Raw genomic sequence first — 20,681 nt, forward strand, 5'->3', positions numbered from 1 at the left:
AAATATATCCTATATATATATATAGAGAGATAGCGAGAGACAGTGTGTGTGTTTTGAGGTGTATTAGTGGGTGTGCGGTGGTGATGGGGGTTTAGTGTGTAGGTAGGTGTGAGTACGTTATTAGACGTATGGTTTAAACGTAATTACGTCTACCGTGTGACTTACACAACTGGGGTTTCGAGATTACATATTCGAATCCAAAGTTAATACTTAGGAGCCGAAACCCTTACGAAAGTTAACGGAAACTGAAAAATCCTGAATCCGGAGAGAATGGTTGGAAGTATTAGAAACAAGGGACCGTAGACGTTAACTATTTTTCTGTCATCTTAACGGCATGGACGACTAAGTACAGCTCACGTTTGACGCGTTGTTGCACATGATTGGCTGAATGTTTACAACACTTTATAAATGACTACATAAATATTGTAGATTTATACAGTTCTTAAAAAATGTAAAGTATGAGAAGCATTGAACTGCTGTTGAAATTACGGACATGTTATTACAGAGAGTTCGTCCACATGCAAAACAACAAACATTAGTTTAACAAAGTAAAAACCTGATTTGGAGTAAAAGAACAACCCTTGTTGACTATATTTCGTTTGTGAAGTCATATTTTGCAGTAAGGAACGGATAACTAGATTGATACATCTGTTTGTGTTACGAAAACAATTGGCGCAATGACACGCCTCACTGAGGAAACAAACAATGCTCAACGTACAAATTCAGAATAACTATAAAGTAGAAATACAATGTGAAATACTCCTTATCTATTATAGATTACACAACTTATGAATCATTCCAATTTTGAGGCACTATTGTAATTATGTTTCGTGAGCGTTGAAACCACAATGAGAATGGATTAAATATTTGAGTGAATAATTGGTCTTAGAAATATGGATATTTCCAGACAATTATAAACCATGTTAAATGATGTATGTGCATTTGTGATGTTTTTACTAAGCATTAACAATATGTTTCTTATTTCTATGATGTTTGAAGTGTCGAAGTTTAGGGTGATGTCTAACACTAGGATATCATGCCGTTGACATAAAACAATCACACCCAAAATCATTATTTGGATCCCATTGCAAACAGTCCTAGCACTGAACTCTAAATGCTGAAAACCAAGCGAAGTAGCTACTTGTGCCATTTAGAATGATGCAAATGCTCTTTTAAATCTAGCACAATAACACATCAGATGATAGAAGCACACACCATTTTGTTACCTAACATTTGGTACAGCCCTTCGTATATTTCTGATTTTGTTTTGAAACAAAACATTTTTGCAGTGTTCCTGGCGTCGACCATGATCAAGCTGCAAGTGAGATATGGTAAATCCACTTAGTGAAAGCTGTACAGCTAGGATAAAGTATTCTCTTTTTTTCGGGCGGGGGGGATATGAGGCTGTTTAGATCCGCGTTCGCCTTCAGAAAAGCCGATCTCTGAAATCTGCGTCAATGACGAGTACAAGTGTCTCTTCCCAATCAAAGCTGACCAGCTGAACTGTCTATGTTAATCCTTCAGGCACATGTTCATCAGTATTATCTATGGTAGAGTCTTCAGGCAGTTGACCAGTAAAGATCTTAATCGGGGACACGTCCATTGAGATTTTCAACACGAACCATTATAAATACCACATGCTTGAATGAATCCGTTTCGATCACACCTGTATTGGTTGTATAACAAATAAAAACTGCTACCTTTAAATTTTACTTCGTTCAGTCTGTTCTTTAGTATTAAATGAATATAAGAGATCTGATATAATTTTGATGTAATCATCTTTGGAATTACCGAATAGATGCGTACTAAGCTCTTTATAACTTCTAATTTGTGGGCATATCAGGCACATACAGTTTTTGACGAAATATAAATACACAGGTCATTTTGGACGCTGGTTCTTGGACATAACCCCATTCAAATCTCTGGTTCGACTATATTCACAACAGTAGCATGTTATGTTCATTGATTTCATCAATCTTGTTTTCTAGATATGTGTTTATTTTAGTGAGAAAGCAAACCCGCGTATGCGCCTAATTCAATACACATATATAAATAATATTTAACAAAGCATTTTGGCAACAAATATATAAAATGCCACAAGATTTGGTACATGTTGTGTGATTATAAATACATGACAATCAGACACTTTAACATAGCAGTACATTTATGAACTAGGTCACTGATATTGCCATTAATATTTATCTCTTCGGTCAAAACTAATATTATATATATATATATATATATATATATATATATATATATATATATATATATATATATATATATATATATATATATATATATATATATATATATATATATATATATATATATATATATATATATATATATATATACATATACATATATATATATATATATATATATATATATATATATATATATATATATATATATATATGTGTGTGTGTGTGTGTGTTTGTCTGTGTGTCTGTGTGTGTGTGTGCGCGCGATTTAAAGTTGCACTAGCTTGTCGGGATTATGAATTACTGTCGTTTCTTTGGAGGAATATACATAAGATTCCTATAATTTATTTAATGGTTTTTATTGATATATTGTATTCATGCTTTATAAAACCTATTAATATTGGTACACACACAAACTATTTAATATTAAAATGTTCGGAGGTCGCTCTATCCTCTATCAAACATTATTGGGTGTATGTTGGTCAGGCAGCAGACTAAACGACCTGATAATCGATAGGACCGGACGGAGAGTCAACAAGTGTTGTAACCCCACTACCAAGACTCCTTGTATGTTGTCTGTATGTCTCTCTTCTGTATAAATGTGTATATTTGTCTATTTCGCTCTCTCTCTCTCTCTCTCTCTCTGAAGTTATGATTGGTGGAACACTGTAGTCGCACGAAGCAACTGAAAGGAGAAAGTAATAAATATATAATGTAAATAACTATATATTCGGTAGCAATGTCAGTTAAATATGAATAATCATTTAGATGAACTGTAAATATATTTAAAGTTTAAAATGAATCTTGATGGTCCCTCATTTTGATTAGTATTTATTTACAACTCGTGTCAATAACCTAGCCTGTATTTGAAAATCGGCGTTTGCGATGTTACTTTTGTTATCTATCAGCCTATTTTGAAAAATATGGTCTAAGCGATGCATCGAAGTAAACTGATACAATGGTACGATGTGTGGGTGCAACCGATTCTTAGCCATATAGTTTGTTTCGGAACAGGTGTGCCTGTGGTGTATTTGGAGTTTAAATGTTGTTTTAATAATGTTTCAGTCATATCACTACGATTTCTGCATTGGTGCTGTTTACAGTGGTGTCAAGCACTGGGGCATCATGCGGCATAATTCATGATTATGTCTCACCCAGTATTATTATCCTGACACCAGGGTGACCAGTCTTAAAACTAACCTCTTAATGCTGAGCGCCAAGCGTGGTAGCTGTCAGTTCCATTTATGTAAGTCATTGATACGACTCGGCCGGGGATCTAACCCACGTCCTCCCGCATACGATGCGGAAGTTCTAACCACTAGGATACATGAGCGGTTGTTCGGAATAGGGATATACTGATAAGGATGAACAAATATTAATTACCTTCTCTATTAAATGTCCGTAATATAATTAGAATAGATTACCAATGTAGTATTTGTGCAAAATAAGCACCTTTATCACTGATAAGCTATCCGTTTTACTTCTTCATTCCTTGTCGTTTTCGTTGTCCAATCTTCTTGCCTATCTGCCTTATTTAGTTTCCAGCATCAACGAAGACAACCCGTCTATTTTATAGTTTCAAAGCGAACACTATCATGATAAACACATTTGTCGTTATCAGTATCTTCTATAATAAGAATTCAGCTAGGCAGAAACAAAACGAAGTCATATGTTGTGTAATATAAATGCTTGTGTCTGATCTAGTACGTGAACAAAGTAGAACAATGTTGCTCTTGTTATATGTGTTTGTTTGTGTACCAAAGAAATGGAAGCTAGGTATGGATTGGTGAAGCTTGGTGGGACTTCTCGTATTATACTTATTTTTTTAGGTTTGTAATAATAAATGTTCCAATGATATACATGTTACTTTCACAAACTACATTCTTCCCCCCTTCTGTGTGCCCCGAAAGACCCAGTGGTCTAAAGCGCTCTCCGTTACAAATTACTGCCATATCCCCTCAGTCTGCGTGGGGTCGAGTGTCGGGTTCGGTCAATGTGGGTATGTGAGAAAGCTTCCCAGTATCTTTTCGATGGTAGGTGGTTCTTTCTAGGGATTTCCCGGGTTCTTCCTCCGACATGTATAGCCTATCACGTGCTGAAAACAATGGCGTTAAACAAGACAACAACAACAATTTACTCCTCTATGTTTTACTCTGCACAGTACACACACAAACACACACACACACACACACATATATATATATATATATATATATATATATATATATATATAGATATATATATATATATATATATATATATATATATATATATATATATATATATATATATATATGCAATAACAATCATAATAAGAATGATACTGACAATAAAATACATATAACAACATCTGTCGTTATTGGTCATTGGTTTCTAGGTCAATACAAATATTTTCCAGCATCCCGAATAAGTTGTGATAACTAGTTGAAACAAGATAAATTTAAAACTTTAATCCATGTCCAAACTCTCAGATTAGTCAGCTACCAGTTTTGCATTGTTCATTGCCAGGTTATTGCATATATATATATATATATATATATATATATATATATATATATATATATATATATATATATATATATATATATATATATATAAAGATCTTTATAACTTATCTTCATTTTAAAACAAATGAAATATATTATGAAAATAACTCCAAACGTGTACTTTGGGACCGTGGACAAAGTTTATCGGAACGATTGCAATGGGAATTTTATCATTTCCAGTATGAAACTGAATCAGGGAAATCACAATGTTTATATATTCTTGTTCTTATTTATTTAAAGATCACCTGCCATACTCCAATTTTGTCCTATTTATATTAGATTTGCATTACATGATTAAGAATTGTTATACTCGCACATGTTTGTATCAAGTGTAAAGAAGAAATAATTTAATTGATGCATATATAAGTAATCAACACTCTTACTTCGCTTTAGTTACAATTTCCCACCTATATTTATTTTTATTTGCAAGATACCGACTTATAGTTAACCTGGATATCGTATAATCTTGGTCAGTTTGCAATAAGCAAATTGCCATGCATCATCGTCATCATCATCTTTATTTCCTTCCATGGAACATCACATGATATAAGATTAACTCTTATAAACATAATCAATATATAAGTATATAAAAACAAAATTAAAAATATAAAAATATAATAATATTAGAAAACAAATTCTTAGACTATATCAGTCAACAAGGTGTTCGCCAAATGAATCAGTTGCAAGTTTAAAAATACTTTCGAATGATGAAAGAAATAATAGATGATAACAATGCAAGATTATTTGTTTTTTTTCATTTTATTCTCAAAGAAGTGCATGTTTATCAATTTATTTTGTACAGATTGCGTGTGGGTAAGTTTATGTGTCGGGCACAAATGAAACACAAAATTATTTCATTTCTAATTTGTACGGAATAATGGAACAAATATGAGTCCGATATTGACCAGCAATTACAAGCTTTCAATTTACGCGCTCAAACACTAAAACAACTTGAAAAATAAAAACAAACAATACAATTCACTGTTGGGAGCCTCGGATTTCAGCAACTAAATACTGACAAAATGATCAACATTATTATCTCTCTCTCATGTGTAATCTAGTATGTATTTCATGCAGTTATGCTACAACGTAAAGCCTAACATTAAGTATAATTTGTATACAATCTCATGCACGCTACCCTTAGCAAAATGTTTACTTATTATTTAAAATATTAACTGTTATTTAGTTTTGTTTTATAAATGCTTATTTATAATTTGACAGTAGGACTTGAGAATGTCGTTGTGCAGATGTATATATGTGTTAGCATAACAAATGTATATAACTATTTTAATTAAAACAAGCAGTATATGACAATTTGTGTTTTCTCTCATAAATATGTACGTTACGAAGCACGATTATTTTCTTTTAAAGAAAATCAAAATTGTTTATTAAAATTCAGTTTTTTTCCCTTAAAAAATATTTGACATACTATTCACTTTTTTGTTGAAGAATATAAACGTAAAAACTATTGTTAGGTTTGGCAGAATTTGTATTTGGGAAAATTCACTATGATCCTGCATAAATAACACAACTTTTCCATCCCTCCCCTGTTTGATCAGACATATTAAAAACACTTTTATTCTGGTAAACATGTCTTTTCGGAAAAAGAAAGAACGCTTTTTCTCATCATCATCCTTTTAGTTACATCCGTATGCAACACAGTGCACCATATTTGCTTTACAAAGGCACGATATTACGCTTTATCACATAGACTTTTACGTAGTGAAATTAATAATTCGAATGGCTAAATTGAATAAATGAACGTCATATCTGGTATGTGCAGGCAAAAACATCCTATTATTTACGGAGATTGCCAAATATCTTTTTTTTTATTTTATAAAGCAGAGTTTTAAGTCTAATTAAACATTTGTATGGTCTGCATGCATAACGAATGCGTTTCGTTTACAACTATGATAATATCTCACCTTTGTACAATATAGGGCGGCCGGTGACCTTTAACAACAACAAATACATATCGAAAAACAATTAAGTAACTCTACACAGTTCAAATTGTTTCTTCAAATTCGTATCACATCGGGATGAATTAATTTGTCTCAGCTATATAGAACTAATATATGACTATTGGTTAGCACGTTTTACATTATCACAGTTGACCATGCATTAATTTTGTTTCAAACATCGCCCAGAATGTCATTTGTTTTCTGGCAAAAACTTCATTTCTTAGAATTCCATCTAGTCATGCGAGCGTCTATTTCAACACTTATCTGAATGTATGATTCTATTGATAAATATGTCCATGAAAATATACTAAATAAGATTTAAGGGCTGTGTGCATGGTGAAGGGAAGCTATTAATTTCTGCACTAGGTTAATGAGTCTCGTATATATATATATATATATATATATATATATATATATATATATATATATATATATATATATATATATATATATATTTATTCTTTAATGCAATTAGTAAAAGATTCAAGAACTACTGTAAACTGCACCGTATTGTTCAGTGGAAATATAAGACATCTCATGTGATACAGTGAACTGGATCAGTCCACAGATTCGACATTGTCAAATTTCAAACTTTAATTTCACAAGAAAAGTTAAATAACTTCTTTTTAAATTGACCGTTGTATCCCGTTAGATAATAATAGTAACATTTGTAGACCGATTGATTGCGCTTTGGAAGAAACAACAAATTATCGGATTCATCCATCCTACCATCACCCGTATATAGCTATACATGCATTAGCTCATATATTTGTTACAAGATCAGGCATGGTAACTATGGAAATGATGCCATTAAATGAATTCACAGTAATTGGAAAAACCTTTCTGAATTATCTCATTTATGAAACACTTGTAATTGTAAACATTTTTAATACTTCCATAAATAAACAGAACGCAACTAAGTGGCTCAGCTAGAAATAATACTAAAAAAATCAATAAAAAATACCGTAAGATGTAACTTTATACGGCCTTGACCTTAACTTCCATTTAGTTGAGGCGAGCGTATTAAAACACATGTCCAACAATGTAACATAAGCGCAGCAAAATTCAAATTAAGCTAAAGTAATTGCTAATTTTGTATCGCTGAGTAGATCTTATAATTTCTGAATGGCTCCCAAGTGATATTTCCACGTGTCAAGTTTAACGATTACGTGACGGATACTCCAAATATTGTTTTTTTCACAAATGTAGACTCTGAACTATGTATATTATTATATATGCTATTTGCTTGTGTTGTAACATCTGGAAACAATATATCATTTTCACTTGAAAACTAGATTACTGTCCTCTTGTGTTAGCGGTTGACACAGCTCCTGGTCTAGATAGTTCAACATTTCTGAGTACCAAACATTTCAAAAACAGTTACCAAACCCCTTTGCCATGAGGGTGATAGGAATAAGATTCAAACTGTTGGATGTCTAAACCGTCCATAACTTGCGAACACTTTCCGGATATAAAATTGACCTATGATCAGACTGATTAGAAAGAGAGAAAAGTGTTATAAACAAACTTTTTTCAAAATATTTACAATATTTTTAGTTTTAATATGTTCACAAAGGTATAGCCTCTGGAAACCTTTCGGACCAACATATTATAGACAACGTGTATTTGTTATCTGATTTTGGTTTCAGGCAAAGGACCGATACGGTCTAACCACATTTTAATAAATGGTTATCAAATGCTGTAATCGGTTGCATATAGCCTTAGGTATCCTTTAAATGGGTTTTCCTGTCCTTTCACAAGTGTGTTAAGACGTAAATGCGCGGAACCATTCTTTTTCAGTTTTGATTCGTGTAAATGATTTCACACCTTGTGCTAAATCTTTATTGACGCCTGAATGACCAGCCAAGGGCGTTTCCTGTGCATATAATACAAATGTAATGTCGCTGTGACTTAGGTAAACATGATCATGGCTCATTGACCATTCATCATTAGAGAGTATCTATTATGTCCTCCATTTGCTCAGAAGGATCCCATTTTTCACAAAATGTCAAGATAGTCATTGTGTGAATTCAGTGTCGCTAATATCCATATGAAGCAAATAGGTGCTCTCAGGATCTCATTTTGCTTGCGCATTGAGTGATCGTGGTTTATAGCTCTGATTAAAATCTCGAGAATAAGTAGTAAATATCGGATCACGTAGAATCATACCCTAGCAACAATAGACAAAAACAAGTAATTAACTAAAAATATTTCGAGTTTTTTGTGTACATTTCTGATGACATCTGGTTGAATTAATTTCTCTCAGGTACAAAGAACAAATGTATGACTATATGTTAGCACATTATACATTATTAGGCGGGACCATGCATACACTTTGTTTTAAAGATCGTACAGAATATTTTTTGTTCTGGCATAAACTGCATTTGTTAGAATTCCACTTTCATTTTGTCACGTGACGCAAGAATGTCTATTTCAACCCTTATCAGTAATATTGATAATATTGATACATTTGTCCATGAAAATGTACTAAATAAGATTTTAGGGCTATGTGCAGGGTGAACGGAAGTGATTATTTTCTACACTAAGCTACTGATTCTCGTATAGTTTTACTCTTTAATGCAATTAGTAAATCGTACAAAAACTATTGTAAACTACACCGTATAGTTCATTGGAAATATCACATATCTAATGTGTCACCGTGAACTGGAAATGTCCACATATTCGTCATCGTCAAATTGAAAACTTTAATCTCACAAGAAAAGTTAAATTACGTCTTTTTGAATGACAATTGTAATCACTTAGAAGTAAATATGAGATATATTTAGACCGATCGATGATTCTTTGGAAAAGAAGCAACGGCGAAAATGAGCTAGTGAAGAAACAACAAGAAAATCGATTCAGCCATCCATCCATCCCCGCAATTAGCTAGAAATGCATTACCTCATATATTTGTTTCAAAAGCGTATATGGTAACTATGGTAACTATGTAATTTTCAGTGTAAGTGTTTGTGATGCAGACTAAATATCATTGATAAACTTTTACATTAATGATAACCTATAACGTTAACATTTGCGTGAATATTTTTGTGTAAACTGTTATCTACTGACTGGGTAGATGTTTAGCATATTGTCATTAATTGCATTTTAAGTATTAATAATTTTTAATAAATTATTACCATTTGTGCAAATGGTTAGTATGCTGTTTCTATCTGTATCAACAGTGTATACTGATACCACCTGTGTGAATATAGGTAGTGTGAATGATATTTCACCGCTGCATCTAGGTAGATGAAAATGGATTTTGTGCCATTTTTGTAACGCAATTTCGTTTGCAGACATTTTATAGAGCTTCCGCTATTTTACGCCATGTCACTTACATATCCGCATACTCGTGAATAGAGATAATTTTAGTTCTTTTAATGTGACGACGATATATTATTACAAATCTTATTGTATTCATACGCATGTGGAATAACTTAAACTAGGAAATGCTATATTTTAAAATTAACGTATTTATCATGATCACAGACACATACATATGTCTTTGATTTTTTTGTTATTTTAGCGTGTGAAGAAACCATAAATACAATACGATCATATGTAAAATATCAACGAAAAAGTAATCCACTTATTTAAAACACAGATACACACAAACGCACACATACAACGACATATTTCATTGTGCGGTCAAGATACGAATTTGTCAGGCGCCATCCAGATTTAGTTAATTCATAATAAAGTAAGTCCAATATTAACATATAATTTCGACAACCTGATAACAGTTTTTGTATCGACATATTAATTTGAGATAGTATGGTATATGGTAACATAATGTGCTAATTAGGACATCTTCGTAAGGACAGCCGATGTAGCATGTTTGGCTACGGTTCCTTTTTTCGATTCACCAATCATACATTTTTGTAAAAATAATTGAACCATATGGTTAGTTTTATTTTTTCTTCATTTTTCAAACCTAACATATACCATTTAATATTAATATTAGATCAAATGGGTTTAGAAACGGTTCCTGTAAATATAAGTCATCTCATTAATAGATAGATAGATAGATAGATAGATATATGGAGAATATTTGATTTTATATGGTTAATAAGTGACAAACGCAACGGTTTGCTAAAACCAGTCAGCATTTTTTACATCGAAAATAAGACTGGTAGTGCAGATACTTTCCCAATCAAAACTCTATCTCTTTAACATTTTTTTTAAATACTAATTTATGATAGAGGTTCCTGATGTTAGTAGGTTTTGGGAATTCAGAGTTCAGTGATTCCTTGTAGGCGAAATTCTCTGTAAAGAATGAGTTAAGGATATTTGTAATTTACTATATGAACATACCTCAAAGAAGCTATCAACTGATTTTTAATTGGTTGTTTTTTGGTCTAGATAGTTCAATATTTCTGAGTTCTGATCATTGTTTAGAGCAATGTTAGTGAGGTCTGATTTCACGCCACCACTTAAATCTTTACTTGTGGGATACGTACAGAAAATGATTTATAGTTGTGTCAGTTTATCCTGACAGAGGGTTAATTGTGTAATTTAAGCCACTGACATTTGTCTAGCTTGATAAGGTACACACTACTTGGTCTGACGAGGAACCGGAGGTATAGACACAGAACTATATCACTGAGCAGAATACTCATTTCTTTTGTATATATATCATTCCTTCATTTACAACATTGTCAAGACGATTAATTTCTGAATCTTGGACTGAAACAAGTTTATATTTTAAGAACTTCAAAAATGTCAATGGACATTCAGTCAATCCACGAGTTTAAATGTAGTAAATCCTAAAGATTCGGGAAATGATTCAGTAACAGCAAACAACAAGAAAGACCCTCGTTACATTATTTCCCTGCATTAATGCAGCGCAACATATACCATATTTTCCAACATTTGAAGTAAACATAGCCATACCAGTGAGCCATGAGGGTCATATGAAGAGGATTTAAACTGTTATATGACTAAATCATGCATTGCATGCTAAAAATGTCCTGAAATGAAATTGACATAAGATCAGACTAGTCAGATTTTGAAAGAGAGAAAATGTTTTAAACCAAACTTTTTCAAATCATTTACCATAGTTTTAGTTGTAATATTCTCACAAAGGAATTACCTCTGGAAATCTTTCTGACCAACAGATTATAGTCAACGTGTATTAGCTATCTGATTTTTGGTTTCAGGCAATGGACCGATACAGTCTAACCACATGTTAAGAAATGGATATCAAATGATGAAATAGGTTGCATATAGCCTTAGGTATCTTTTAAATGGGGTTTCCTGTCGTTTCACATATGTGGCAAAAGGTAAATATGCAGTAACATTGTTATTCGTTTTTGATCCGTGTCAATGATTTCACACCTTGTGCTACATCTTTATTGACACATGAATGACCAGCTAAAGGTGTGTCCTGTGCGTAAAATAAATGTTTCATGTCGCTATGACATTTGTAAACATTTTAATATATAATTGACCATTCGTCAACAGCGGTTATCTCATATGGTCTACATTTGCTCATAATAATGTCATTTTTCACAAAATGGCAAGCTGGTAATTTTGTGAATTCATTGTCGCTAATATACATGTGTAGCAAATATGAGATATCATGATATCTCAGGATATCCTATTGCTTCCACAGTGAGCGAGCTTTTATCACCCTGATTAGAATTGTACTAAAAAGAGGATCACTTAGATTTATACCATATATATGATCAAGTGTCGGACCGATAAATGCGTGAGCGAGAGTAATACATTCCTGATTAACAATATTATTTCCAACTGTGTATGTCGGAAGAGTAAGCTATGTTCATCCAATATCTTGAAAGATTGTAATACATATCGAGGAAGAATATTGCTCACCATTGTGTAAATGGTGCTCAATGGTTTCATGGCACTTTAATGAAAATTCGTTCAGCGCATTCCGATTATTTCTGCCAACATTTCTAGTGTGTAATGATATTGCATTCGTTTAGATTCACCATCATCAACACCGCCTCTCATGTTGCTATCTCCCCAATCCATATTAACCTCATAACCAATGATGTCGCTGATAGTAATTACGACAACGTTTCCGTAATCTTAGTCAGTAAGGTAAGAGTATTGTCTTTATCAAAACTATGAGTGACGATACAGATGTCATCTTTAGCCAAAACAAATGCTCTTCAGCAAACTAAGTTACAAATTTTGCAGCAAATATTTAAAATAATGTCTTGGAATAATACATTTTCTGTCTATCTCATTTTGACAATAACACACACTCGAATTTAAGAAAATTAATTTGATCGATATTAGGTGTTTTATTGACAAAACCTATTTATTCGGTGTCTATCTTTTTTGATATGTATAATCGATGTGGTATGCTGCAATACAACATCAGGCCTTTTCAATATACAGAGTAAGGCTGCATCTGTTTATGCTTGCGTGGCTGTGTGGGGGTGTGTTTGTCCGTATATGTAGCGTATACATTAAAAATGTCAATTTTAGTCTTTTATCAGCAACGTTTCTCTGTAAAGAAGACAATGCTTTTATCGTTCTAAGAAAAGGGCATTGATGTCTCGTTTGACATAGTTGTCTAACTTTACATAAAGATAACATACAGGAAAGCTTTATCTTCTTGACGTTCTTTATTTTAAGTTTGGGTATCACGAGTTTCACTAAAGTTTTGAGAACTTCCTATCAAGTGCGTTATTATTCGTGTGAGTACTTACTTACTCCAACTGAAATTGCTTTTCCTAATGTTTATAAGATTAAACATATACGTCCTAATGTGTTACTCATAGCACATATCAATATTATGCGTGTGTGTGTGTGTGTGTGTATGTGTATGTATGTCTGCAGATTGATGATATCTGTAAAACGAACAACCCAATTGATACTCAGACTGCATGTATATACATTTCAACATTTCACATTCATTGGCATTCTGATCCATTATTCTTTATTTCTAATTTTGTTGGTATATCGTTAGAATCTCATATCAATTCATACATGTAAAAAGTGAGTACCCTGTTACGTATTCTAATCATCTTCGTAATGGAAGCGGATACATTTATTCCGTTTGGTCAAGAAAACCCCACATTTCGGAAACGCTAAACATCACAATAGGTATAAGCTAAATATGTGTTTTGCGTTATTCTTTCGTTTCCAATTTCTATGTATGGACAAAGTTATAAAGTTATTTTGCTATCGTAACGTAATCAAGTACACCGAGATTCACGCGTGTGAAAACATGTAACTAAATGCATCGAAGATCAGAACATATGTGCTATATCTAAAGTACAAAAACGCAGAAATCAGCAAATATAATGGTAAGTATACTAGCGTTTGACATGCATAAGTGTACACTAAAGCTTTTTGTTTCAGTGTGTGTGTTGTACAGAAGGCAGAGAGACAACCGTGTTACGTACGCATTCTCTAAATAGGTGCTTCTAATGTTGTATTTTCAGAGACACTGAGGACAATGCGTACGAAGAAAACGGTGCAGCGAATCATATTATGCAAACCGTCCCAAAATCACACATAATGAAGACTGTATCATATGATTGGGAACAAAAAAAAGAAACATTTCATAGTTTGATTTTCATAATATCTATCACAAAGAATATGCACACACCTTACATGTTTACGGCACAGCGAGGTTCCTTTAATGACTTTTGTGTTAGAGACAAATATGTATCTTTTAGATGCCCTGCTCGTCTCACTTGTCAAGGATATGATTACGTTTTCTTTTGGTTTTACAATATGTTATGTATTTCTACATTTTTGTCATTCCTTGTCGTTGATGTTGTCTAACGTTTTGTACTTTTTATTTATGAATGTTTACTGAAGTGATAACCACCGATGTACCTCTTGACAGCGACTATTGATTGAGCTACCTCATTGTGGTTCCAATGTCGTATAGACAAACATTTCATAGTTTAGGCCATGAAACTCCCTTGCTCATTTAGGAGTCAATACAACCTATTACATGAATTTCACCATTTTCATCGGCCGATACTAGAATGTTATGTCCAAAAATACAGTATATCCTGTCACATTTGTCTCATTGTATGAAACCCAAACCAAACTATACATTTGGTTCATTAACTACCTATTCCTGAGTTTCACAATCATTTAGCAGCATAATGGTGGATTTTATGGGTCCCTTACGTAATAAAAAGTTAAGCAACCAATGCTTGTCAAACGCAATGTGTTCGTCGACAAGGTCTCCAGAAGCAATTAATTTAGGTAATATTAAGATTAAATATATATTCCTAGCTTTTATGAAGTTCTTTATCCTGCTGGCCTGCCCAGATCCAATCTGATCTAGATCCTAATTTCATGTTAGTGTTCTTACGATAAGTTGTGTATGAATTAGGTAAACAGGACTGTAAGTCCTTTCATAATACCCCTGAAAGCTAGGGACGTTGGGAAGATGTCACCAGACCTTAAAGAATATTATAGTCATATTGCTTTGATACCAGAAACGAATGGTTCCAATGTATTCCATTACTGTTGTTTTCACGTTTGGGAAACAGTACAAGAATCCCTAGGAGTTAGATCACTTGGACTTGTTGTTTGGACACACTGTTTGTTGACCGTCGCGATGTTCTTAAAACATAATCTTATTTTAACAGATGGCTCAGACATTAATTGGTTTGATTATTTGTCTGATTTTTAATAAACAATGTCGAAAACCTTATATGTGTCACGAAATAAACGTCAGTGTGCCCAATACAAAATAAATTACGCAAAATAGCACTTGAGAATAAAGCTGAATAATTCAAATTTATGACATTAGGTTGCAACATCAATTTTTTTCGAAATAGGAAACAGAAAGTAAAATTAAGGCTCGCAGAATTACTACCTTTATAAACATAACTTAACTTAACTTAAAGACCTGATAATGTTTCCTACCTTAAATATTATCAGTATGTTTTTATGTTTTTTAATTTCACGGTGCTTGTTTTTTCTAATCATATGATTATATTTGGTTTTATGTTATAAATGTTTTCTAATGTTGTAAAGTGCTTAGAGATTTTACATATTAGGACCAAAACAAAGTCCTCCTTATTATTATTATTATTATTATTTGTATTAGTATTATCATTATTATTATCATTATTATCATTATTATTATTATTACTAGTATTATTAAACCTTTCGATTTTTATCAGATATCACGAAAATTCTGCTAAGACATTGGTCATAGAGGAAAGAGTTAAAACATAACAGGGCAATATATTAAAAACATTAAAAAGAAGCAAACAGAGTCGGATGTAGATCTTTGCTTCGAAAGACTTAACAAAACGAATAAAAATGAACGGAAGGAGGAGAAACCCAAATTTTAAATAAGAATACATGAACTATATTGCTTTTGAAAACACGTTAATAAAAAGGTTACAACTCCATAATTCAAGCTAAACAGATCAATATTGAAGTTATTTATATGAAATGACAGTTGAGTCTTACATTGCATACATGTCGTCAATATCTACTATAAGATCTAATTGTTTTGTTTGCAAACAAATAATATTACTGGCTAGGTTTACAGCCATATGTGATTCTTAAATATGAAGAACACATATGCAACTTGTTTCTAAAAATAAGCGGGATATTTGTAGTGTATACGGAAATTGCATGTTGCTAGAAAAATACTAAAATCTACGACATTAAAGTAGAGCATAATGACCACAATACAAACTTGATTTTGTGTAGGATGAATATTTTTCTGAAAATAATATATAGTCGTATGAACTATAGCAGGAGAAGGTTGCACACGAGACATGTACAAGCACATGTGACCTACTATTTGCAGGGACACATTTGCAGGTGTGTCATGATCAAGCGAAGTTACTGGATAGATCAGAGGAGATTGCAGAGATACTGTTTTGGTTACCGAAGATAATGTTTAAGAGATGTTACCGGCTCTTCAACAACACAGCGGGATTCAATTAAAACACGACTGTCTGTGTCCTTCGTAGTTTGCTGGAATCCTATCGCAATTACTCTTACTATGTATTATACATGTATTTCTCAGTATCGGAGTTTGTATTGTCTCCAAATCATTCGAAATCATGTTTTCATTATTATAACGTACCGTCAGCGATACACTCCGTGAAGTTCTTGTCACAGGTTATCAGTATGTTTCGTTATGATGGACTTAAAACAAAGCACCGTACATTGGGTGACATATTTCGCTACCCGTCATCAATGTCTCCTTACGTACAGTGATTTGTCGGTGAAATAGACACAGACAACCAAACACAATGCTCACAATCTAACGAATAAACAATTACCTTTAAATCCACACCAATAATGCCAAAATCTAACACTTGTAGCACAAGGAAACAGTGGTAGAATAAATGTCCTAACGATAGACTGGTAATACATTTGTGGATATTGAACAGGAAATACTAATTGTGATATGATTCCCAGTGCGGTGTATAGCTCACTAAGCAATTGCATTATAGGTCCAGTACAATTCACCCATGTCGAGGAGATGTAACTTACCAAAATGTGGTTTATCAATAGAATTTGGATTAATGTTCAATATCCTATTTTCCGTTGAAGTTAATTTTATAAAATATAAGTGCTTGGTTTTAAATAAGTGTCATGTGTACACATGTTTCTAATCTCCAGCCCACTCGTGCGTTTCCAACAATTTTCAAAATTCTCCAATATGAAACACAATTGTCTAGCTAACCTCCAACTGTAACGAATTTAAACCTTATGAATGAAGCCAGCGAACTGGTGTACACTCGCGGAAACTACGGAGCATCACAAACCTAGATTAGTTTTGTTGGTAGAGCAACATTGCATAGTCCGGATCAAGAGGTAATAAAAGAAGACAGTAGTTTATACCGTAATGTTATGTTTAAGCTGCTTCTGTACTTTATTTAGAGTTTATTTTGGACATATTTTGATCGTAATATCCATTTCCTTAGTTAAGGAAACCATTAGTGTGGCCCTTCAATTTCTCATAGTGTTCTTTTAGTAATTTTCATTGCATACATATTTTATGACGGTTACATTTGTATAAGATTAAAATATTTAGTTATTGAAAATTAAGTCCCTGTCGTCTGAAGAAATTTGCTTGCATCTCCCGGTTGCATAATGGTTGAACGTTTAGACTTGGCATTGTAATACACTGCTGTTGCCAAGTTTTGTTTGGGTGATCATTGATCAAGTTTTTTTCTTACTGATTGTGCGTGGTCATTGTGTTTCTCGTGTATGCTCAAAAAAATAACTATAAGCTATATAGTACGCATTTGTTTAGAACGCATTATTCTATACGTTTAATTCATCTCCCTCTTCCTGCTATCTAAGTATCATAACCTGGATAATACGGAAATGCATGAAATTTAAAAATCTATACTATTAAATTTATCTCCCTTTTCTTTTCGTATCTTATTTCTAAAATCTATAACGAAAGTGTTTGCTTTAATTTAAATTTATCTCCATTTCCCTGCTGTATCTTATTTCCATAAACCCTATAGCACGTGTTTGCTTATAACATCTTAATCTGTACATTTACACTTATCTCTCTATATCTGCTATTTCTTATTACTATAAACGGTTATGTACGCGATTGGTTATAGCTTTTTAATATGTACGACTAGATTTATCTCCCATTCCCTGCTGTATTCTGTTCCTATGAAGTATATATTTAGTGTTTGCTGAGAGCATCCTAATTCTTAAGGTTAATTTTATATCCATTTTCCTGCTGTATTTTGATAAAATAGACTGAATTATACGTGTTTGATTAGAACATGCTTTAATGTTTCTTTAATTGCATCTCTGTTGCCTTGGTTTGCTTATTGCTATACACTGTAGAGTACGTGCTTTTATATACTTCTGTAATCAATCAGATTCATTTAATCTCACATTTCCTGCTGTATTATATTAATGTAAACTGTATGGCACTTGATTGCATGCAACTTCTTAATGTATACTATCAGATTATTGTAATAAGATAGAGCAAGATAAGGGAGATAAATATAATATTATAAATTAAGATATTTTAAGCAAACACGCACAGTACAGTTTAGATCAAAATATTAGAACATCAACAGGAAGATAAAATGAAACGTATGTATTAGAACATCCGTATATGTCTATTGTATTGTATACCATTGTCCTGCTTCATCTTATTAAAATAAATTATATTCATCTTGTTTGCTTCGAACATTGTACTCGATATTGTTAAAGTTATCTGCCTTTTACTGCATTAGCTTATCATTATAAAGTAAATAGTACAAGCTTTTGTAGATTATCTGCATCATATTACATATATATCCCATTTCCTACTGTATTGTATTACTAAAAATTATATAGCACGTATTTCCGTAGAACATCTTAATAGATATTTAATGTTATCTTGCTTTGGCTGCTGTAATTTATTGCTATAAACTGTATTGAACATGTGTGGTTGGAACTTCTTAATATATACAGTACTCGTAAATGTATCTCCCTTTCCCCGCTGCATTGTACTTCTATAAGCTGTACAGTAAATGTTCGTTTAAAACATACTAATCAATAATAATATTGTTATCTCGCTTTTCCTTTGTATCTTATTGCTATAAATTGCATAGTACGTGTTCATTTAGAACATCACTTTCTATTAAATTAAATGTATATCCCTTCTCCTGCTCTAGTTTAAAAAATAAAATAAAAAGTGTATGTTACGTGTTTGTTTAAAATATCTTGATATATACGGTTCAATTTAGCACCCTTTTCCATTTCTGTCGGATTATTATAAACTGTATATTACCTGTTTGCTATGAACATCTAAATATATAAGACTAATTATATCTCCCTTTCCCTGCTATAGTGGATAGTATGTGCTTGCTTAGAACATCTTGAACTATAATACGAAATGTATTTTCCTATTCATTCTGTATTGTATTACTACAAATTGTAGTGTACTTGCTTCATTATAATATATCAAACTAATAATAAATATGTCTCGATTTTCTTGCTGTACCTTATTAGTATAACTTAAATATTAACTCCCTTATCCTAGTATATTTTATTTCTATAAAATGTATAGTGTTTGATTAGAACTTATGAATCTATCAGTTTAAAATTAACTCCCATATCCTAATGTATCCTATTACCATAACCTGTATAAACATCTTAATATATAATATTACATTTATCTCCCTTTTCGTACTGTATCTTATACTTATAAACTCTATAGCAGGTGTTTGCAGAGAACATCTTAATCTTAAAGTTTAACGGTATCTCTCTCTATCTTATTACTATAAACTGTTTTGTAGTTGTTGTAACATGATAACCGGGTTGGATATCGGACTTACAACATAACAATGTTGATGGTCATACAATTATAATGTTTATAACGAAAGACTTGAATGATCAATCAAGTACGATTAATATCTGGGTGAATATGATCCACATATTTGATAAGTAAACATAAAACGCACGGACTTAATAAAGAAAATACAAATAAATGACATTGCACAGTACAGCTACAAGAGGTGCATGATTCACAGCGATATCACTACGTAACGATTGATGTGTTGTACTCAAATAGTAAACCAAATACTATATTTTACTCATATAGTAAAATGTATTTAGTCAAATAGTGAATTAGTGTATACAAATTGGACAGATATGCAAATTATCTTAACAGTCCCAAAACACACACCGGGTTTTAGAAAGCCCCAAAATTGTCCCACAGCTAAAAATTGACATACATGGTGTTACACACTCCGTCACCAACACACCCGGGTACCAGTCACAGTGGCCAATCAAGCCGTCAGTATTACTGATAGTCAATCAAGTAGTCAGCGCCCACCAATCTCGGCCAGCAACTCGCGATCACCTGCTCCTCGACCAGCAAAATCTTCCTCACCTCCACGGCTGCTATGGTCCAGCTTCACAGCTGCTACTGTCAATTAATAGGCTTACAGCAGATACCAAAACGACTCCGATCACTCCAACATTTGGCATCGCTCCGGTCACTCGGGTCACTCTGGTCAACTGAAAAT

At 32.6% G+C, this 20,681-nt stretch overlaps 1 protein-coding gene across 1 annotated transcript in view; it reads right to left on the reverse strand.

Annotated features, from left to right (window-relative positions):
• Positions 1-20,477: 20,477 nt before the first annotated feature.
• LOC149774626 (transmembrane protease serine 9-like) overlaps positions 20,478-20,681 on the reverse strand; it is a 130,200-nt gene continuing 129,996 nt past the window's right edge. The window contains exon 11 of the mRNA XM_089944954.1: positions 20,478-20,581. Within this exon, the coding sequence (XP_089801080.1) occupies positions 20,478-20,581 (104 nt within the window). The remainder of the gene's footprint in view (positions 20,582-20,681) is intronic.

The sequence above is a fragment of the Sinohyriopsis cumingii genome, unplaced genomic scaffold (assembly GCF_028554795.1).
Source record: "Sinohyriopsis cumingii isolate HCF-2022 unplaced genomic scaffold, ASM2855479v2 utg000160l, whole genome shotgun sequence".
NCBI classification, from domain to species: domain Eukaryota; kingdom Metazoa; phylum Mollusca; class Bivalvia; order Unionida; family Unionidae; genus Sinohyriopsis; species Sinohyriopsis cumingii.